The sequence below is a fragment of the Ascaphus truei genome, chromosome 2 (assembly GCF_040206685.1).
Source record: "Ascaphus truei isolate aAscTru1 chromosome 2, aAscTru1.hap1, whole genome shotgun sequence".
Lineage (NCBI taxonomy): Eukaryota > Metazoa > Chordata > Amphibia > Anura > Ascaphidae > Ascaphus > Ascaphus truei.
In genome coordinates, this window is record NC_134484.1 from 182,005,690 (window position 1) to 182,029,046 (window position 23,357).

The 23,357-nt window shown below is 46.1% G+C and overlaps 1 protein-coding gene across 1 annotated transcript; it reads right to left on the reverse strand.

Moving 5' to 3' along the window:
• Positions 1-7,620: 7,620 nt before the first annotated feature.
• STMND1 (stathmin domain containing 1) lies at positions 7,621-23,283 on the reverse strand. The gene is made up of 5 exons (XM_075585647.1): positions 23,073-23,283; positions 20,427-20,601; positions 13,599-13,744; positions 12,143-12,277; positions 7,621-9,800 (listed from the first exon to the last, which is right to left on the reverse strand). Exons 1-5 carry the CDS (start codon positions 23,163-23,165, stop codon positions 9,510-9,512), a joined length of 840 nt encoding a protein of 279 aa, XP_075441762.1. The 5' UTR covers positions 23,166-23,283; the 3' UTR covers positions 7,621-9,509.
• Between the last annotated feature and the right edge of the window lie 74 nt (positions 23,284-23,357).

A 23,357-nucleotide genomic window follows, 5' to 3' on the forward strand; every position in this document is an offset into this window, starting at 1 on the left:
TGAGTCCTTGCAGGAAATTGGTAACTTTGGGGTTAAATTAACCCATCTGCATCTCCCCCCAGTGTAGACTCTTCTTTGTTTGCAACCAACGTGGGATTCTAACTCCAGTCTTGGGCATCAGATGGGGACTCTCCCCAGTGGTGGTAGTAGGGGGGGGAGTAGGTAGAGAAAGTGAGGCACGTTGTCAGTGGGGTTTAAAACACATTTATTAGTTTTAAAAGCAATTGGTACAACAAGACTCACATACATACATAGTGGTTGGACCCCTGGCCTCCTCGTGCAGTCCAGGATACAGTTTAAGCAGCCGTTATTGCCAATCACGCGTCCGTGATGCAGGAGGAAAAAAAACAAAACTTTTTCTCCTTATCTGCAATGGCTGCCTGGTTGATCCGGCTACGGGAGCCACGTTGGGCCAAATTCAGCAGGAACTTTAGAGCTACGCGTTTCGTCGAATCATCGACTTCCTCAGGCTCATATGAGCCTGAGGAAGTCGATGATTCGACGAAACGCGTAGCTCTAAAGTTCCTGCTGAATTTGGCCCAACGTGGCTCCCGTAGCCGGATCAACCAGGCAGCCATTGCAGATAAGGAGAAAAAGTTTTGTTTTTTTTCCTCCTGCATCACGGACGCGTGATTGGCAATAACGGCTGCTTAAACTGTATCCTGGACTGCACGAGGAGGCCAGGGGTCCAACCACTATGTATGTATGTGAGTCTTGTTGTACCAATTGCTTTTAAAACTAATAAATGTGTTTTAAACCCCACTGACAACGTGCCTCACTTTCTCTACCTACTCCCCCCCCTACTACCACCACTGGGGAGAGTCCCCATCTGATGCCCAAGACTGGAGTTAGAATCCCACGTTGGTTGCAAACAAAGAAGAGTCTACACTGGGGGGAGATGCAGATGGGTTAATTTAACCCCAAAGTTACCAATTTCCTGCAAGGACTCACACATGGCCGTGTGAGTACAGATATATTTATATATTTATTTCAAAACCCTCTAAACCACCATTACCTGTTGTTGGGAGTGACTGGAATTGCTTAAAGAAACCACATTACCGTGTCCGCTTGCACATGGCCGTGTAAGTGTATTTAATATTTTCACCAACCCCCAGCAATATTGTTGTAACCACATTAATTTTATTGTATTTTATTGTTTTTTATTGTCAAATGTTTTTTTAATCCCACGCTCCCCCATTGCTTGTATGTCTCTACATAAGGTTTAATAAATAGGTGACACTCATTATAAACACTAATTACTGCACTTGGGTCTGGTAACACTATATACCATTCATATGCAGACAACTGCCCCACTTTTTTAGATACATTTTTTATAATAGAAGAGTTTAAATAAAATTTTATTATTTTTCGGCACATTTGATTCCCCTTATTTTCCTCCCTGATGTAGGCATTTGATGTATAGTGGTTGACACAGATTATTGTGTTTTGTATAATTAGGCAGTGTACAACATTGCGGTGTCTTTTTTTGATCACTTCTGGATCATTTTGATAATATATGTTCTATACTCCCTATGCACCGCCATTTTTAAACCATTATGAATATTAAGGTTGAGCTGGTATGACCCCCCTCCTATCCACTCGTTCAGTTCAACCCAGATATTTGGTGTTCATTATATCTTGTCATAAGCTACCGTGACAAGCTCTATAATTAACTGGTGGCAGCGGCTGGATTGAACTGAACCTATATTACAGTGTTCTGTGGGACCCTGTAATATAGTGGGAACTCGAGAGTAATTGCGAGTTCCTGGGACTAAAGATATTGAACACACAGTAGTGCAACAGTTAACACAAGTTGTAACACCACCTCACTGCTGCGACCGTGAACCATGAGCGAGGCTGAAGGCTCATCCAACATGAGGACCGGAGCTCAGCTGAAGGACCAGTGCCGTGAATATGGACTGCCCTATGAGAACCAGGAGGTCGCAGACATGGTTGACGCAATCGGTGACTATGAAGCCCGGCTTGCAGAGCCTCAGGATATGGCTCAGCTTGCCCTTATACAGCCACCCGGAGATCAGGGAAGGAACCCAGTGCCGGGGCGGCGGAATCTCGGGGAGGGAACGAGTGCACCTCCCGGGAGCAGTGCAACAGGAGGGGTACTGGTTGCTGCGGCTACCAGTCCGTTCACCCCTGAAATGTTGGCACTGATTACTGCGTGGGGAGACAGAGGGACACCGGAGGAGCGGCTGCAGTTTATCACTATGGCAGTGAACAGACCCGCTTATTGCCCCTCTGTCCAACCCAACAACGATGAACTTAAACTGGATCAGCACAGTCTCATCAAGTTCGTGGAAGGTACTGATCAGATCGACAGTTTTTTAAAGAACTTTGAGACACAGTGTCGGCGGTACAAAGTGCTTCCCCAGCATAGGGTTGCACGTTTGGACCCCTTACTGTCCGGCTTGGCTAAGCAGACGATGATGGCGCTTCCAGATGAGTATGCTGATAACTATGACCACCTGAAAGAACTGTTATTGTTTCAGTACGGTTTTACCCCTGAAGCCTACCGGGGTAAATTCCGTCAGGAAGAGAGGCAGCCCCAGGAGTCTTATGTTACCTACGTGACCCGCATGGCTTTGTACGGGATACGCTGGGTGGAGGGCTATGAGGCACGGACTTACCAACGCCTGCTGGACCTCATCTTTCAGGAGCAGCTCATGCAGCAGTGCCCGCCGGCGGTGAGTGCTTGGGTGTACAACACGAAGCCCAAGACTTACCAGGAGGCGGCGAGGCTTGCAGACGACTATGTGGCCAGCCGAGCCCTGATGACCGCCAAAACAGTAGCCAAGGCGGCGGTAGCGGCGGCACCGGCCAGAAAGTCTGCCAATACCCCCCCAATGGACTCAGAGGCCGCCTGCGGGCAGCAGTCCACCGAAGGCGGGGGAGCTCAAGCACGAGCGCCGGTGCTACAACTGCAACCGCCCTGGTCACATCAGACCAGATTGCCCGGAACCTCTGCGTTCCGGCGGACCCCATCAGAGGAAACGCACCCCAGCTGCGAAGCCGGTAGCCCGCGTGCGGGTGGCTTCCACCACACACTCCGGATCGGTCATGGAACCAACTCCCAGCAAGACGTCCCATGCAACGCCTGTCTCGGTTTCATCGGTGCCTACAGCCAGGAGCGGAGGACATCTCAGCGCGGACCTGCCGCAGACGGGCGGCCGGAGCAGACATCTCACCCCGGTCACAGTCGGTGACCGGCAAGCAGTCGGCTTGCTGGATTCAGGAGCTGCAGTGACCCTGGTCTGACCTGATATGGTCCGGCCAGAGGAATTACTCCCAGGCCCTGGGATACAGATCACTGTGGCCGATGAAGAGCCACGTTTCCTGCAAGTGGCCAGAATCTTTTTGGATTGGGGGGAGGGCCAGGGTGTGCGGGAGGTGGGGGTTTTACCCGGTTTGGATGCCGATGTTCTTCTTGGCAACGATCTGGGACCGATGACCTGCACCTATGACCGAGTGCCCAAGCCCACTGCAGTGGTGGCGGTTACCCGGAGCCAGACAGCAGCAACGGCGGCGGCGCCAGTCCCCCAGCCCTTGGGACCAACGTTAGCAGAGGGCGCAGAGGAGCCCGGGGAGGTAAGCCAGGATCAGTTGCAACCACAGACTGACTTACTGTTCCCCCTCACCCTTCCCCATTCTCCGGACAATGACATGACTGGGGGGTGGCCAGAATTAAGACCCCAGTTTAGGGAGGCAGTGAAGACAGACCCTACCCTGGCCGACGTGAGACTTCGGGAGTCCGAATCTCAGGCAGGCGAAAACACTGAGCACTGCCTATGGTATAAGGGACTCCTGTATAGAGAAGAAGGGAACCCAGGGATAGAGGAGGGATTGACCGGTAAGCGACAGCTAGTAGTGCCCCAGGGGTACCGACAGCAACTGTTATGGGTAGCTTACTCTATCCTGTTAGCGGGACATCAGGGAGTCAACAAAACGCGAGCCCGGTTATTACAGCGTTATTACTGGCCGGGGGCATCTCGAGATGTGGGCAATTTCTGCTGCTCTTGTGATGCCTGCCAGCGAGTGGGTAAGGCGGGCGACCATGTGAAGGCACCCCTGAAACCCCTACCGATAATAAGGGAACCCTTCCAGAAAGTAGCAATGGATCTTGTAGGACCCCTTATGATTCCTAGCAGGTCAGGGAAGCGCTACATCCTCACGGTGGTGGATTTTGCCACCCGGTACCCTGAGGCGGTAGCGCTTGGCACCATAGATGCCAAGACAGTGGCAGCAGCTTTGCTGAACATTTTTTCTAGGGTAGGTTTCCCTAGTGAGGTCCTAACCGATCAGGGGTCGCAGTTCATGAGTGAACTGTTACATTGTCTCTGGGATGCATGCGCTGTACAGCACCGGCGCACTACCCCTTACCATCCCCAGACAAACGGATTATGTGAGAGGTTTAACGGTACCCTGAAGTAGATGCTTCGGACCTTTATAGAGGCGGAGGGGAAAGACTGGGAGATTCATTTACAGCGCTTGCTGTTTGCCTACCGAGAGGTACCGCAGGAATCTACAGGCTTCTCCCCCTTCGAGCTACTATATGGCCGCAGGGTACGTGGACCTCTGGACCTATTCCCTGAGGGATGGGAAGGGGAGGCTACTGCTACTGATGCTTCGGTGATCCAGTATGTAGTAGATCTCCGAGACCGGTTAGAGATGCTCATGGGGGTGGCCCAGGACCACCTCAGAGCCGCTCAGACCAAGCAAAAGCAATGGTATGACCGGAATGCCCGTAGCAGGAAATTCATCCCAGGACAGCAGGTGCTTGTTCTCAAACCCACTCGGGAGAACAAGTTTATGGCTGCCTGGTCGGGACCATACTCGGTCATCCGAAAGGTGAATGAGTACAACTACGTTGTACAGGTAGAGCCTGAGATGCATAAGACATATCACGTCAATATGCTGAAAGAATACAGAGCACCGAGTATGTGAGCAGTAATGGCCATTTGTAGCCCACTGCTGGAGGATCCGGCGAGCAATGCTCTGCCTGATCTCCTAGGGGAGGCTAGGCAGGGAAACACTGTGGGGCAGGTAGAGATAGGGGCACAGTTGAGTGCTACGCAGCAGGTAGAAGCCAGGGACATGCTAGCTAAGTATAGGGCCCTCTTCACTGACATGCCAGGGACCACATATCTCACAAAACACCCAGTGCACACAGGGGATCTGCAGCCTCTGCATAAGCACGCTTATAGAGTGTCAGCAGAGGTCAAGACCAGTATGGAAAGGGAGATAGAGGAGATGCTGACCCTAGGGGTAATTACTCCGTCCCAGAGTCCTTGGGCAAGCCCGGTAGTTCTAGTCCCTAAGAAGGACAAGACCACCCGGTTTTGTGTGGACTACCGCTTGCTCAACACTGGGACGGTGTCAGATGCCTATCCCATGCCCCGCATGGATGAGTTACTGGATGAACTCGCGGGGGCAAGGTATCTAACCACTATGGATTTGAGCAAAGGCTATTGGCAAATCCCACTGACCCTGGAGGCTAGGGAGAAGTCAGCATTCATCACTCCAAGTGGCCTCTATAAGTTTTTGGTGATGCCATTTGGGATGAAGAATGCCCCGGCTACCTTCCAACGCCTGGTCAATAGGTTACTGGAAGGGATGCAGAGCTATGCCATGGCTTACTTAGATGACATTGCTGTCTTTAGTAATTCCTGGGACTCCCATTTAGGACATGTAGCTGCGGTGCTGGATAGGATCAGGGAGGCTGGGCTTACCTTGAAACCCACTAAGTGTATGGTAGGGATGGCAGAGGTCCTGTACTTAGGGCACAGGGTGGGTGGAGGGCACCTCAAACCAGAGCTAGCCAAGGTAGAAGCCATAGTTCAGTGGCCTGTTCCAAAAACCAAGAAACAGGTCATGGCATTTTTGGGCACCGCAGGGTACTATAGGAAGTTTGTCCCACAGTACAGCGCCGTGGCCAAACCCCTGACTGATTTGACTAAGAAGCAACTGCCTGTGCTTATCACCTGGACTCCTGCCTGTTAAACTGCTTTCCAGGCACTGAAAACTGCGCTTGCTGGGGCCCCCATACTGGCTGCCCCAGACTATACCAAACATTTCCTCATACAGACTGATGCCTCGGACTATGGCATTGGGGCTGTGTTGAGCCAAGTGGGGGACGACGGTAGAGAGCACCCTGTGGTGTACCTCAGCCGAAAACTACTCCCCAGAGAAGTGGCCTATGCCACCATTGAGAAAGAGTGCTTGGCCATTGTGTGGGCACTCAAAAAACTCCAGCCCTATGTGTATGGAAGGGCTTTCACGGTCCTCACAGACCACAGCCCCCTGAGTTGGCTGCAGAGGGCATCAGGGGAGAATGCCAAGTTGCTAAGGTGGAGCTTGGCCTTACAAGAATTGAAGTTTACTATTCAGCACAAAAAGGGTAGTGAAAACAGCAATGCTGATGGACTTTCACATCAGGACTATCCCTCTGAGACTGAGTTCGTTAAGGGTGCCAGCAGTGCCCCACTCCCCGTTAGGGCCAGTGGGCCACAGGTCACCCATTAAGAAGGGGAGGTGTAGAGGGAGAGGAGTTTGGCCTGGTATTAAAGGGGTTGCACCCCATATGATCACCCCCTGACCTCACCAGGGAGGCAAGGGGTTAACTGGACTGCGGTCCAGGAATGTGGTTTACACCTTGTCATGTCATGAAAATGTATGTTCCCCTGTTCCCATGTTTCATTATAATCCTATATTTTAAAGATGTTTTAAAGTGCATTTCTGTATCTCCAGTTCTGGAGGTCGCAGAGAGTTGATATTTGGCCAATATGTGGAGTCACTGTAGGCATTAAAAACTGGCAAAATTCGATCCACTGAGCCCACCAGAATGGAACTTATTAATATGTGTAGATATTAAAGCGTATATGTATGGTGTTTTGGATCTGCTCTGAAAAATGTAGACTCCATCTGCTATGCTAAATAGGTCAGGAAGGGCAGCCGGATGATTGAGCCTAAGTACTAATCAACAGATCAAGTACTAATCAACAAGACTCTGCCACTCTAATTATTACCTGAGGGCGGAGAATCATCAAACTGGAGTGGTTTGTAAGTTTTATGTCTACACCTTCAAACAATGCAGATACTTCATTTGGTAGATTGGTCGTCGCCCCTGATTTAATTATGGTGCTACCCATAGAGTCCCAGTACACATGGGCTAATTAGCTGGGGGGCATGGGTTAATCTGTGTCTCCACGTTAGGGATTGGATACAGATAATTGTTCACCAATAGTCTGTATTCAATGTTAAGAATAGGATTACACAGGTATATAAACTGTGTCAACCCTACTGTTTTGAGTTGTGCTTCTGATTCCACCTGGAATGTCACCGGATTGCTGGAGAATTGCTAGCTGATACTTCTCCATCCCCCAACCCTAAGTAAGTGTTACCTTCTTGTCTGTTAATTGTACTATATTGCTGTGTTCACCTTTTTAAGGAATAAATTATATTTTATTATATCTAAGCCTCGTTCAGTTCAACCCAGATATTTGGTGTTCATTATATCTTGTCATAAGCTACCGTGACAGTGACATTTTGTGACTGACCCGTCGAACCTAATATGTGTGTCAGCCAGATAGGGGTTCCCCGAGATTTATCAAAATACTTCAAGGGTTCCTCCAAACAAAAAAGGTTGGAAATCACTGCATTACACAGTACTGGGCTCAGGAGCTGACTCTTCTTGAACCCTTATTATGGATAAGGGGTTACCAAACAGGCTTAAACCTTTGAGAGCCTGGTTACCCCCCTACCGTCACATGTTGTAAATACAATTTTGTTGTCTTTGCAAAAACTCGTCGTAGAGAGCGGCTGCCAAATGCGCGCCAAGGTACATAGTGGGCCCAGCCCCATTGAGGGGCGGTTCTTGTTTGTGCAGCACACGCCATACCGTGCGCTGCATCATTTACTGGGGACCTAGCCGTACTTCTCCTCCTGACCTGAGCAACTAGGTTATCCTGCTTGTCCTGTTGGATGCTCTTGCTTTGCCTTATACTTTCCATAATTGGACACTCGCTTTGTCCTGGACACTTTGTCCTTACCTGGATCCTATTGCACAAATGGACCTATCCTTTTTGCTGGACCCTTCCTGTTGCTTTACCCTTCCTCACTTCTGGATATTTCCGTCATTCCCATAACTATCTTCAGGTCCCGTTCCGCGGATCTATCCGAGGGTCTGTCCCTGTTACATCTATGCTCGTCCCGGGAGGCGGTCTCCACCCCCTTGTGTATATCTTAGAGGGGTTGGGACCTTGCCTCTGGTCATCTATGTGTGACCTCCTTCGGCTCATGTGTGTATTGCTTTTCCTGACTGTCACAGGAAGAATGGAAAAAAGGTATAAAATCAGTCTTGGATTTCAGAGAACATAAATATAATCATTAGATGACATAGGCCAAAAGTTCCTTTCAATTCCTTTCAATATTTAGCTAAGTAAGAAGCCCATCCTTACAGGGGCAGCACCACTTAATTTACAAATACAAACATGTTATAAACTTACCAGTGTACATGGCTCTCTAATGCAAAAATTCAATCAATTTTTATTTCAATAGAGACCATGAGCTGTTGAATGCGTGTTTCATCCCATCCCCATGATGATTTCACAGATAGCAATTAGCAAATCCCACTGACGACGTACTGATTTGTTTTCTATTAGATAATAAGCATGCAATGCTGTACAGATGGATCCTTATTTTGATATTGAAAGTGAAACTAAAATGTAAAAGTCAACACACTAAAGTTAGTATTAGGTATAAATATAGTTTAATTATTTGAACTTGATCCTGCATTGTGCGGCAAATTTTGCATCATTTGATCGACGTCTGAAATAAAATCTGGAATCAGATCAACATTCCTATGGGTTCAAGAGCAATACTTACAGTAAGTCTCTTAGCCATTCAAAAGGTAGTTATAATGTTGCTATACCAGAATATTCTGCCACGTAGCTCATTATTAAATCTGTACAGCACAGATGTAGCAAGGATTATTGCTCCTGCTGGCTCATTATGATAGGATATTCTGTGATAGTCTGCGTCATCACTTTTATTTAGTCCTATAGAAACTCTGTTATGTAATATGTTATAACACAATATTCTGCATTATCCGTAGGTGATTTTTTGTTTGCTACATCTGTATGTTTCACCGGTCTCTGAGTATATTAGCAGGTTCCTCCGTTGGGCTTACGTCCTGCCATGCACTGTTTGCTCCCCTATGCTCCACTACCACCGATATGCCACTATTTATATTTTGCTTCGTCTTTCTTACAGTATTTACTAAACAATTTCTGTTTGAAATTGGTCAATTAACTATCTAGCAATCAGGCAATTGGAAGCAGGGGAATTAACCAGTCTCATCTAAAACTGATCCACGTCCAAGGCGCAAAATTAAACATTTTACACAAAAAAAGTTATTAAGACTGCAACCGCTTTCCTGGCCTGGTTGCACTTCTGCTTTGAGCTTCAGAGGATGTCTGTATTAGGGTAACCTGTGTGCCTCAGAAGATGTAATTTCCAGAGTTGTACTGATCACTTGGGTTGTTATAATTAAAGTCAGACTCAACAGCATCTATTTCATCAACCTCCTCATCAGACCTCTGTCTTGGTCCAGTCATTACATTTTCCAATGTATCAAGACCTAAGGTTTCAAGTGGAACAGTGGATGCATCTTCTTGTCCTTCATCAGGATTTAAAGAGCCTTCCCCCCTAGACTCAGCAATGCTTTGTAAGGCAGTCACTGGAAATGGCCTGTCACTCCTCAGTCTTTTCTTTAGCTCCTCTTCTTTTGTCTGCAAAAGAAAAAAACAGAGGTACTATTAATGACAGTGGTAGAATGAGTTGTGTATATCAAATGTTATCCTCTTTGAGCTTGTAACTCCTGCAGTGCCATAGGGTGATAACTTAAGGAAAATAGGCACTAAGTGAAATTAACTACATTTAAATAAAAATATATATTGGCAATACAATTACAGTGCTTAAGAAAACTCACTGCCAGAAACAGAGGTGATTCGGTTATTATACCATGTAATCCATGACCTCAGAGCCTACAATGCTGCTCCCCCAATCCCTCCCCGAAACATCCCTCAAATAAAGCACACACACAATGGTCTTCAGGTACAATGGCCACAGCTTTTATTAATAAAAAGCAAAGGGGGTGAGGGGTGCTAACCCTGCCAGAGTGCTCCACCCAGAGGTAAAGTCAATGACACCTAAATCATGACCCGCCAGCCAGGTCCGCCCAAAGTTCCAGCCGCTCAGCTGACCTGACGTCAGCTGTGAGATGGGCCCCAGGTACTCAAAGCACAATGAGCAATGCCCACTCACCAACCATATGTAACGGGTGCTCACCACAAACAGGACGGGACCGCAAGGCTGAGGTGGGGATGGTTGAATACACCGACCAACAACTGCGTCTGGATTGCAGAGTCATAGTCATGTAGCCAGGTCAGGGTAGGAGAGGTTAGGATGGTCGTGATAATCGCCGTGGTCTGGGGTTGGAGAAGTCGGATGGTCGTAGTGCGTAGCCGGGGTCCAGGAATATAGAAGGTCGGAGTCCAAATACAAGCCAAGGTCAGGGGTCAGAGAATGCAGAGGTCCAGGAACAAGCAAGGGTCAGGTACAACAAAAAGCAGCAGGCAGTAAACAAGGCAAGGTAAACAGCAGGTTGCTTGAGGCAAGCACGAGTCACAAACTAAGGTTATGCTCAGCCAACTTGGAGGAGGGCTGGCTGAGGATATAAGGGAGTAACAGCCAATAGAAGGGCTGCACCAGGCTATGAGGGATGAGTAATCAGACTTATTCTGTACACTGATAAGCAGGGGTGGAGTGTAGTCATTAGCAGTAAAGCGCCTCCATCTGCCGTTGGCTCCAGGGAACTGAAGATGATCTCCCACGATAGAACCGATTACCTCTCCCCCCCAGTAAGATCACACACCAGGCCGGAGGTATATGCAAACAGGAATGGTTTATTCTCTCTCTCTCTGTGCAGCACAGTACATGGCAGGTTCTGCCCAAAACAGTCACTCTCAGCTACCATTGAAGAATGGTCCCTGGACCTTCACTACAGGCCAAGGGCAACCGCAGCAGCCCCAACTCTTCCCTGCCCCTTCAGCAGAGGCAGAGGTATGGTACACACTCACTCTCCCCCTGAGGGAAGAGGACCAGAGAAGGCCCAATAGTCAGGCTCTTGGCTGTGTGACCAGCCCCTCTCAAGTGGGTAGAGGCACTCCTGAATTTGGGGCAGCACTGCCCTTAAGTACAGCCAGGAGGAGGGCACCAGGTCTGACTCATGATTGGTCATGCCCAGGCCTGATGTCACCGCCTCCCGCTGTCACTCAAGTGCAGCTCCTCGTAGGGGGAAAACCCCATATCAGCTACTGGCAGCCTGATTGTACCAGGGCTTACTGCCAGGAGGGAAGCAGACTAGTAGCCACAGATGGTATGGTTACACATGTATGAAAATCAATCATCATGGAGGTAGTTAGAGCAGCAGGGTGTCTTCTGACCCCCAAAAGTGGCACAGGCACAAAAATAAAAAGATATTAAAAATATTGTAATAGCAAAAATGTGAAAGAATGCAGAAAAGGGAGAGATTAGGGGGAAAAAGAAAGAAAGTGGGTAACAAAGGCAGATTTGTATTAGATGGTCTGAATGATGATCTGAATTATTAGATAATTCATTCTGATTTATTATCTTTCTATGCCCTACAAATCTCTACTGTCCCCAGAAGCTTTCAGTGTTAGAGACAGGATGCTAGACCTGATGGACCATTTGGTCAGATTTAGGATTGACAATTGTTTTGTTTTTTTATAAATGAAAGTCTTATGTTCCTCTTTTTTTAGTAACACTAAGCACCTGCTTTCACTAGATCATGGGCCATATTTACTCAGCAGTGCTACTCCATAAGACACCTTCCAGCACGCCTTAGTACTTATGGCCCTTTGGAGCCTGTTCAAGTGACGCGCTGTAAAGTGTCTTCCAGCATGGAAGGTCTCTCATGGAGGAGCACTTCTTAGTAAAGATGGTTGCATAAGTTTCAAATCTAAAACCGATGCGCTTATCATTGAATATCCTCATCCGTTATTGCAATCGCTGCAAAACGTTAATGAATAAGTTGATAATATTATGTTACCTTTCTTCTCTCCTCTGCAGCTTTCATTTTGGTTTCAATGTCCTCCCTTGTTAGAGTTTTCTTCTTCTTCTTTTTGGTTTTCAGTTTTTCGAGCTTCGCTGGAGGCTTCCCTAATGGTTTTTCTGATGTATCCATCTGAAAGCATGGAAATGCACTACAGGAACCCCATTTTATTCACTGCACCCAAATGGAACTGAGAACATTCTTTTAAGCATTTTGTAAAACTGGAATTCCCTTGAAAAACTCCTATTTAAAGAAATAAATTAATCTCCTTTAGTTGTTCTTATGTTTTCCCCTTTCTCCCTGTTGTAATTATAAAACCCCTCTATTTCTTACAGTATGCGCCCTTACTTTTTTATTGAATCATGCCTCTAAACCCCCCACCGGTTACATCTGTACCCCCCAACAACTCGTTTGAAAAACTCAAATATAATTGAAGTTATTGAAGAAAGGAATTTATCCTGAAAACAAGACGATTTTGATGTAAAACACCAACGTTGTTTAAGAAAAAAAAAGTATATATATATATATATATATATATATATATATATATATATATATATATATATATATATATATATATCTCCTACAATGGTACCCACTTTATCAGTCTACTTAACCAGAAAAATATAATAAAATATTCATTTTATTGCCTGTACTTTTACACCTGGGATTATGAAGCTTTCAAATGTTTGATAAAAAGACCACTTTTACAATGAAGTGATTTGTACATTCTCAGCTGAGATCTTCCTGGGAGGTTTAAAGCCGTTTTAGATTGTACATATTAGAAAACAGTGAAAGCAACAATACAAAGGTAATGTATCTAGTTAATACTCAGCGAACAAAAACAGTTGGTGCTTTAAATTCCTGTTTTTAATAACAAATACATTTTTTTTAAAAGACTGTTCATTTGTGGATTTCCTTCAGCTATCTTTTAATTTTTGGAATGAAAGAATAAGAACCGAAGTACAAATATCTTAAAGCGGCAATGCCCACAAGGGCATTTTTTTCTTTTAACATTGATTTTTCTTATTACATAACTGGAACTGTTGCTATTTTTAGTGCTGGGCCCAATGGTTCCCAAGATAATTACTAGTATAGATATCGGGTTCAAAGTTCCCTCCTAAGTAAACAACACAGCCGTCAAATCTGGCAGGATCCGCAAGCCAACAGGAAGCCGCAAAGTCATCGGGTGACACCAGCGACCGTGTTGATTCCTCAGTGATGGCCACCGTCATTTTCACTAGTCTTTCTCTCGGGAAGCGGATGGTTCCCAGCACTGAAATGAGTCTGCTTCAGCACCGCAGAATCCCCTCCAATTATGTAAAAACAATAAAAAAAATAACTTTTTGCCGAGTTGTTGCTTTAAGGTTAGAAGTAGAAAAAGGACGTATGCTTCAATTTCTGAAAATCTTTGCAAAATGGGAAAAAGACGAAGATTTGTTGACACACTCACCATGACATCATATGCCTCGCCGTTTTTAACAAACGTGGTTTGTCTCTGAATTATCCCCTGAGTCATGAGCTCCTCCAGGATATCTGAGGACTTCTGCCTTTCTCTATCCTGCTGATTGCCATGGTTACTGTTGAGCAACGGAAGGTCTTCATCAAAGATAATACAAAAAAAAAAGACAAGAAATGTTCATTTTTCATTAAGAAGGTGGAATAAACCTCTTCAGAGGTGGATAAATAACAGGCTGCACAGCAAAAGTCAGTCTTTTCTTAGATATACAAGGGCTCATTTGGTGAAGGAATAAAAATGCCAATATCATTAACTATACCAAAATATACAAGAGGGCAGGTATCCCTTAATTTGTGCACTCTGGAAGATAATAGTTGAGTATTTCCTATAAAACAGAACATTTCATCAAGGGATGAAATCAGGGCTGCTAGGTGGCTTCTCCAGAAATACTGGACACAATGCTCAAAGGGGCAAAATGCTGGAGAAAAGTCAGTGGGGAGGTATGTTATGTATAAATTATCTGACCGTCACGTCATTTTTTATAAATGAATAGAAAACGTATGCACCAATTTGCATCATTTCATATTTCGTAAAAAATTCTGGGGAGGAGTCTGGGGACGGATCGCCCCCCCAGCATTTTTTACAAAATTAAATATGAAATGGTGCAAATTGGTGCATACGTTTTCTATTCATTTATACATTTATAAAAAATGACGTGACGGTCAGATAATTTATACATAACATACCTCCCCACTGACGTTTTATCCTCTCCTCATCATGTGTCACTCCCTTTCCCTAATCCTCTCACCACCCCTCCCTCATCCTCTCTCACCCCCTCCGCTCATCCTGTTACCTCCTCCCCTAATCTTCTCTCACCTCATCCTCTCACCCTCCCCTCATCCTCTCTCACCCCCCCTTATCCGCCCTCCGTTCATTCGCTCTCATCCCCCTCCGTTCATTCTCGCTCACCCTCCCTCCACTCATTCTCTCACCCTCCCTCTGCACATTCTCTCACCCTCCCTCCACTCACTCTCTCACCCTCCCTCCACTCACTCATCCTCCCTCCGCTCACTCTCTCACCCTCCCTCCTCTCATTCTCTCTCACCCTCCCTCCGCTCACTCACCCTCCCTCCTCTCATTCTCTCTCACACTCCCTCCACTCATTCTCTTTCACCTTCCCTCAGCTCAGTCTCTCTCACCCTCCCTCCACTCATTCTCTCTCACCCTCCGCTCACTCTCTCACCTTCCTCTCATCCCCTCTGCTCATTCTCTCTCATCCCCTCTGCTCATTCTCTCTCACCCTCCCTCCACTCATTCTCTCTCCCCCTCCCTTGGCTCATTCTCTCTCACCCTCCCTCCGCTCATTCTCTCTCACCCTCCCTCCGCTCATCCTCCACTCATTCTCTCTCTCCCTCCGCTCAACCTCTCTCACCCTCCCTGCGCTCACTCACCCTCCCTACCTCTCATTCTCTCTCACCCTCCCTCCACTCATTCGCTCTCACCCTCCCTCCGCTCATCCTCTCACCCTCCCTCCGCTCATCCTCCACCCATTCTGTCTCTCCCTCCGCTCAACCTCTCTCACCCTCCCTGCGCTCACTCACCCGCCCTCCTCTCATTCTCTCTCACCCTCCCTCCACTCTTTCTCTTTCACCTTCCCTCAGCTCAGTCTCTCTCACCCTCCCTCCACTCATTCTTTCTCACCCTCCGCTCATTCTCTCACCCTCCCTCAGCTCATTCTCTCTCACCCTCCCTCCACTCATTCTCTCTCACCCTCCGCTCACTCTCACCCTCCGCTCATTCTCTCTCACCCTCCCTCCGCTCATTCTCTCTCACCCTCCCTCCGCTCATTCTCTCTCACCCTCCCTCCACTCATTTTCTCTCACCCTCCCTCTGCTCATTCCCTCACCCTCCCTCCGCTCATCCTCCGCTCATTCTCTCACCCTCCCTCCACTCATTTTCTCTCACCCTCCCTCTGCTCATTCTCTCTCACCCTCCCTCTGCTCATTCTCTCTCACCCTCCCTCTGCTCATTCTCTCTCACCCTCCCTCCGCTCATTCTCTCTCACCCTCCCTCCACTCATCATCCGCTCATTCTCTCTCACCCTCCCTCAGCTCATTCTCTCTCACCCTCCCTCTGCTCATTCTCTCACCCTCCCCTCATTCTCTCTCACCCTCTTCTCATCCTCTCTCACCCTCCCTCCACTCACTCTCTCACCCTCCCTCCACTCACTCTCATCCTCCCTCCGCTCACTCTCTCACCCTCCCTCCTCTCATTCTCTCTCACCCTCCCTCTGCTCATTCTCTCACCCTCCCCTCATTCTCTCTCACCCTCTTCTCATCCTCTTCTCACCCTCCCTCCGCTCATTCCCTCACCCTCCCTCCGCTCATCCTCCGCTCATTCTCTCTCACCCTCCCTCCGCTCATTCTCTCTCACCCTCCCCTCATTCTCTCTCACCCTCTTCTCACCCTCCCTCTGCTCATTCCCTCACCCTCCCTCCGCTCATCCTCCGGTCATTCTCTCTCACCCTCCCTCTGCTCATTCTCTCTCACCCTCCCTCTGCTCATTCTCTCTCACCCTCCCTCAGCTCATTCTCTCTCACCCTCCCTCTGCTCATTCTCTCTCACCCTCCCTCCGCTCATTCTCTCTCACCCTCCCTCCTCTCATTCTCTCTCACCCTCCTCTCATTCTCTCACCCTCCCTCCGCTCATCGTGATATTTTCAGAAACAGCACGTCACTTACACAGTGAAATCAGCGAGTAACATTTTGCAGTTGGCAGACTTTCAGGCATAAAACCCCTCATGGGGTTATGTACCAAATAGACTGTAGTAGCACCATGCCAGCAAGTTATTTTCCTGCCCTTTAGTGTCTGTCAAAATAATAAGTAGTATGTACCAAATTTCAGAAATTTGACTTCATTGTGTTAAAAAGACACGGGGAATTTGGTATATGCCAATGGATCCTTTTTCGCTATAAAAACATAGGCCCCGTTTTCACTTTTGCCCCATGTACACCAGCTTCGGATTTTTCAGGAGAAGTAGGAGACACACACATTGCAAAGAGATTCACAAAATACCAATACATACATGGCAGTATTGGTTTGTTTGGTGATGCAGTACTTGGTAATCAATTTGCATGTACCAGGTGATTGCCTAAGAAATGTAATCCCAAAGGTAGACTATTGCAGGCACACAATCTTAATAGATTTTCCTGGCAGAAAGGGAAATCTTGCAAGTCCCAAACAACCATAGAGTGCTACATTAAACAGCTGCTTATCACGGACTAATGCAAACAACGGGTGCTTAGTCAGTCATAAGAACCATGGCTGATTAAACACCTGTTTTTTGCATTAGTCCATTGTGCCCTTCTGTTTCTTGTACCACTCTAAGAAATATAATCCACATTATTTTAGACATGATAGAATGATGAACTTGTGTGGCAAATAGTCCTCTTAAATATAGGCGATTAGAGAAGCTGTTAGGGGCTCAAAATAACATCCCATAGTGAAAACTACACCATTCACTGCCAGAAGGGTCTATTACACGCAAAAGAGCAAAGGATTGCAAGCCCCTCGACACAAAGGGCAATAAGCAAGTCTTAAAAATGTACCATTTTATTCAGACTCGGTTGCTATATTAAAACCCTATTGCATCTATTATGGCAAAATTGTGTGTGAAGAATTTTGGTAAATTCATTTTATTGACATCATTTCAAAAACACATATTTTTAAACCTTGACATGCAGTGCCGTGTACATGTTTAGGCGTGTACATGTTTAGGCATGCACATGCCTGCCAAAGGAGAGCTGGACAATTCAAGTCTATCTGGTTTCTTATCATCAAGTTTTGAACAATGGGAAAAGGTAGACAAGTACATTCTCTTCCATGGAGACACAATAATAACTATTGACATATGCAAACATAATTATACGTATGAGACTATGAAATTCTTAATTTGGACCAACAACGGTGAGACAATCGGTCAATAAATGCTTATTACAGCAGAATTGTGGTTAAAAACTTATGATTCCACTAATGAAAATCACTGCAAAGCAACAGAAGACCACTGAAGATAACGGACGCAATGTACTAAGATCATATTTAAAAAATGTTGGTGCATCAAAATGTTAGTGCTGAAAACTAGTACAAACCTTCATAATCTGTGACGTATATAAGAAGGTCGTTATGTGACTTCATACATAGATACGACGCATGGTTCATTCTTTGAAATGAAGTTGGACGCATTGCGTCATGTTCTATACCCAAATAATACCGTCACGGGAGACCAGAACTCTTTCCTCGGGATCAAGTCGCCACCGGAATGCCTTACCCGGCGCAGCTTCCACTCCTGTGGGGGAATCGGGAAGTCCAGGAAGCGCTGGCTGCAAGTCGCAGGCAGGCAAGTTTAAATCTCCTGCTGCAGAAAGGCTCGCGACCTCCTCTTGGGGTGTCTCCGGGCGCAACGATTACATCTACACGCTCGCCTCAGCAAAGGTTTGTGGAGCCGAGATCGGCTGCACCTTTTCTAGAGTCCCCGCCTCCATAGAAAATCATGGAGAACGGGGCAGCGGCTAATCACAGCACATATGCTGTGCGTTGGGCCAATCACAGCGCGAGGGCTCACCTGTGTTGGCCAATCTGGGCGCACAGATATATATATATTTTTTTGAGTGCATATCATTTACCTCAGTGCATCATACACATCCAATCTGTGTGGGCCAAAATCCTTGACTAAAAACATTTTTGATGCTTAAGATGCACATTGGGGAGAGAAAGGGTAAGTACATTGGCACACAAGTGCAATGATCATTTTTTATTCCCATGTGTCAATTTTACCCCCCAAGTTCCATTTACGATACTTAGTACACAGACCCCAATGTCGCATATTTACAGTATAGCCCAACTTGTGATTATATTGTAGAGATTTGGTTTACAAAGAAAGTGGCACAAGCCCATGAAATCTGGTATAACTGTACTACAGATCCAGACTATACTGCAAACCGAAACCGCTTCCCTTGGCACTGCGAGCTTCTGTGGGAATATTCAGCCTGCTTCCCTGCACAGATTCTCGAATGAGAACATTTTAAGGCCTTTTTTTCGGGTCGTTGTGTAGCAGTAAACAGCAGATATGTTTTCACAGTGGAGCGGTGGTAATAGCACAAAGGACAAATGAGTGACACCTTTGACAGCAGCTTTACTCTGGTAATGCAAGTAAGCATCTCCTTTCACAAGTTACATAGCATGGTCTAATTAGGGAAATATTTCTCTTCTGCTGATGTTGGAGGTAAATCATAGCCAGGGAGGGGATATTTGTTTGCAAGTTTTGCAGATCTCGGATTAATTACAGCTTTGCTACTTTCTATGGTTCAGAGAAAACACGTTTTCTGATTGTCATTTTTTTTTTTAATCTGTAGCTAAACTTTTGCATGCTCAAACAATATAAAATCACTAAACCTTTAATTAGTTCAATTATTACGAGTGGCGGCAATATGCCAATAACAAGGTAAGAATTACAGTGCTCCCATTGAAAAATAAAAACAGGAAACAAAGTAACGTCAATTTATTGTGGCCCATATTTAGTAAGCGGTGCTATGCCATAGGATATTTTATGGAGCAAGCAATTTTTTTTTTAGGCAGGGGTGTGCAAACTTTTTTTGTCTGTGCCCCCCTGCCTGCTCTCTCCTCCTGCTCGTGCCCCACCCTTTACCTTTTCTCCGGCGTCATCTGACATCACGACGTCATGTGACGTCGCGTTGCCATGGTGACGCATCGCCAGAAGCCGCCGGAGACCAGTTAAGAGGGAGTTACAGAGGCCTCGCGCGTTTCCCCGGCATTTAATTTAAATGTCGTGGGGAAGAGTGTGGGGCCTCTGTAAGCGCTTCGCTCCCCCCACCCCCAGAAAATGTTATGCCTCCCCGTGTGCACCCATGTCGTAAGACATAGCACTCTAGTAAATATGGGCCTCACTCTCTGAAAGCAAGCCAATTACATTGGGAGGTTGCATACAGTTTTGTTTGTTAACTGACACGGCCCATTTAGTCCCTTTGTTCCATTGCATTGCTCTTGGGACCAAATCCACATAAGAATGGATAAGAGTTTAACACGTCTTTACTCCAATTCATATGCATGGGAGGAGAGGAGTGCTAAAGCTTAGCACCCTTTTGTGTAACTAGGACCTAGTGTGATATGCAATTGACAGGGATGTCTGCGTCAGGTATAGCTCAGGTATAGTTCACTTGCAATTAATCAAAGCCACAAACCGAAAACATCTGGTGGCAGCAAATCTCTTCCACTGGAAACATAAATAGGGATCTTCATGAATAAGGTACTGTAAGCTGGTGGCCAGTGGGCACATTTACTAAGCACTTAAGTTTGAGAGTACCTGTGTCTGAACGCGATATGTTCCTGCAGTTCTGTATTTTCAGAGTACCCAAGAATTGCTCCTATTACATGCTTGTTAGACCAGTGTTTACCGACCGTAATATATCTGTGCCACCGTAACAAAATAGATATTGCCATATCAGCAACAGCATTTCAGAGTATCTGTACCTACTGTATACTTATGTCATATCTATGTCTCTTTAAACTGAAAAATAACTTTGTGTGAATATCAGGCTTCTGTTCCCTTCTCCCGCACAACAACCTCAGACTTAGAAGCAACAAGGCTGTATTGTACCACTTTGTAGAACCTTGTGCACCACTTGTGCCATCTGTACTACAGGTTGTGTGCCCATGGGGTACACAACATGCAAGTGTCTCTGTACTTCACGAAAAGTCAAAAATGTTCTGTACATATTGGAAGAATGGGGATATTATGTAACTTTACCATTCTTTAATCTATGCTGTCTTCCTCTGTGAAAAAATGTCTCTGTTACTGCTCCAGGCAAACGTTCCCCTGCACCTTCATCTTCAAGTCCTAACCCGCTATCCATGGTGCCTTTTGACAGCGCTGATCCATCTCTGCCACTGGAAGCAATGTTTTTAGGTGGCTTATTTTCATCCTGGAAGACGAAATCGGGAAACAGACACTTGTCTAATCAGATATATGATACCTAATAGCAACACAACTTTTATATACCTGCTAATGTAATAATATCATGTTAGCATTGTTAAAGTGCAACATATCTTGTGCAAAGTGGCAATGCTTATGATACACTTCAAATGTTGCCTGAGATGCAAAAATTGTTGCCTACGTTTCTGACTACAGCCTAGAGCTAAAACACACAGTGCAATTTTTGAGTAATGCGATTATTTTGTGCCACGATTATTAAAATAATCCTTCTGATAAGAGGGTGTAAAAATGGCATTAGATTTATTAAGCAAAATCATTCCCATTAAAACAAATAGGATGTTTTAATTGATAAATCTGGTGTAACGTCTTGGTGCCAGTTTTGCAGTCGGTAGTCTTAGATAAATAACCCCTAAGTGTCCACCTAAAATAGAGCACTAATTGTAAGAAAGGTGGTAGAAAATTGCATTCCCAGAATATACTAACAGGGTTGATCCAGAGGGGATCAGAAAAGATTTCCTATATACTTAGCACTCAATGTTGGGTTCTCACAAACTGATAACATTAATCCAACAGATAATTACTGTATGGGTCTTTAGACCCTTAGGCTAAGGCCCCGCTCCCAGTCAGCGCGCCCGCACTGCAGACAGGCGGGGCGCTGACATACACAGACCGCGATATGCAGTCTGTAGGGAGCGGGAGCCGGAGCAGGAGGTGGACGGGAGTGGGAGGTTTGAGCGGGAGGGGGGGCGTAGCTTGAGCGGAGGGACCCGCTACTCTCCCCCCCCCTCCCTCCACGGCTCGGGTAAGTAAAGCAACACATACACACACAGACAGAGGCAGGCACTCACGCACTCAGGCACACACATACACACACACACACACACAGAGGCAGGCACTCACGCACTCAGGCACACACATACACACAGACAGGCACACACACACGCAGGCTCTCATACACACACACACAGACAGAGGCAGGCACTCACGCACTCAGGCACGCACTCAGACACACACACAGACAGGCACTCACGCTGCAGTCACTCCACACTCCTCCCCGCTCCCCGAAGCCTCTCCTCCTCCCGAAGCCTCCCCTCCCCATTGGCTCACAGCCACACCACGTGACGCGTCAACGCTAGGGAACACCATTCTCTTGTATCCCATAGCGGCTGACGCGCCACAGCGTGTAGTAAGCTGTGCAGCCAGGGGGGACCGGGACCGGCTCCGCAGGATTCCCCTGCTGGTGGGGACCTCGCGTGTGGCCGCCCGCGCCGCCGAGCGCAGCGGGACCGAGGCCTTAGTACCCGAAAAGACCAAAAAAATAATAATAACATTTTATTAATTCCAAAATATGATTAAAAGCACATAACTACATTCACACATTTAAAATGACTCCTAATGGAAGTAGCTAGATAGGTGACTGTGTCTCAGTCAGTATAACTATCTCTAAACATCTATTCCAAAATAGATACCATAGTGTTAGAATCTATGGTGTGATCCCGGCAGGATAATACGTGTATAGTGAATGTTTTCACTCTCCTGGATATCTGTCTAAGAATACACATATAATTACAGCGCCGTGACCGGGGCCTTAGCCTAACACTACAGTATCTATTTTGGAATAGATGTTTAGAGATAGTTATACTGACTGAGACACAGTCACCTATCTAGCTACTTCCATTAGGAGTCATTTTAAATATGTGAATGTAGTTATGTGTTCCTTCTGTTATGGTATTTGATGTTGTGTTACATTTTTTGGATCATCAAACAGTACAGACATATCTTTTTGTATGTGATATTAATAGACATTTGTGACCCTGAAAGATTATTATTATGCAATAAATATATATATATATATATATATATATATATATATATATATAATCAAATGTGTCACAGCTTGAAAATAATCTATTAAGCAGTACAGTTACTAGAACTCATTCTCTCTCCATTTAATTTATTTATACCCTTTTTAAAGACACAATACATATATATAATCACATCTAGAAAAGGGACTTTGTGCAAACCAGAGATCTCAAGTAATACAAGTATATCAAACAATCAGAATTACACCACTTCTGCTTAAAAAGTACTGTATTTGAATGAAAACCTGTGTGTGTGTGTGTGTGTGTGTGTGTGTGTGTGTGTGTGTGTGTGTGTGTGTGTGTGTGTATACACTGACTTATACAGCAAGTAATGTTTAACACTCCCAGCACTGAAGTTAAAAAGTGACGTTTGTGCATAGGACCCTTGGCATGCAGTAATAATAACTATGTAAAAATCATCTACTTACAGAACAGAGGCACAAACCCCGCCTCCAGCATACAGAATGGGATTTAGGAGGGAATAGAGATGTATACAGAAACCACTGGCAGTCTGGCACCCATCATCACTACACTGCTGCATGCTGACAGAACTGATGGTTCTCCCTACATTCCCTTGCGTACCCCCCGGAGATCTGACCTTGCTCGCCTTGGCTTTGCCTTGGGCATCCCAGCCGCTCTTCCTCTCTTCCGCAGGCTGCACGGCCAGAACCCTGGAGTTCCCGCAGCCCATTGTGACTTCACAGTGCTTTGGAACGCTCGGAGATCGATGATGTCACCAAAGTCCCACATCCTCCTCCTCACACTTTTATAGTGGCTGCCGACCGGTCGCTAGGGACTCCAATGTTGCCATAGGTGGTTGCTACAATAAATGACGTCATAATGGCGGGATCCAGCAGTATTTCGTGCTCTGTGTACGTGAGTT

Bases quoted from the DNA above. Each gene is read 5' to 3' on its own strand.
- STMND1 (XM_075585647.1), bottom strand. From the start codon at position 23,165: ATGGGCTGCGGGAACTCCAGGGTTCTGGCCGTGCAGCCTGCGGAAGAG. The intron at 20,602-23,072 runs GTCAGATCTCCG...TTCGTCTTCCAG, and splicing joins GCAAAGCCAAGGCGAGCAAG to GATGAAAATAAGCCACCTAA. The intron at 13,745-20,426 runs GTAAAGTTACAT...TCTTTGATGAAG, and splicing joins ACAGCATAGATTAAAGAATG to ACCTTCCGTTGCTCAACAGT.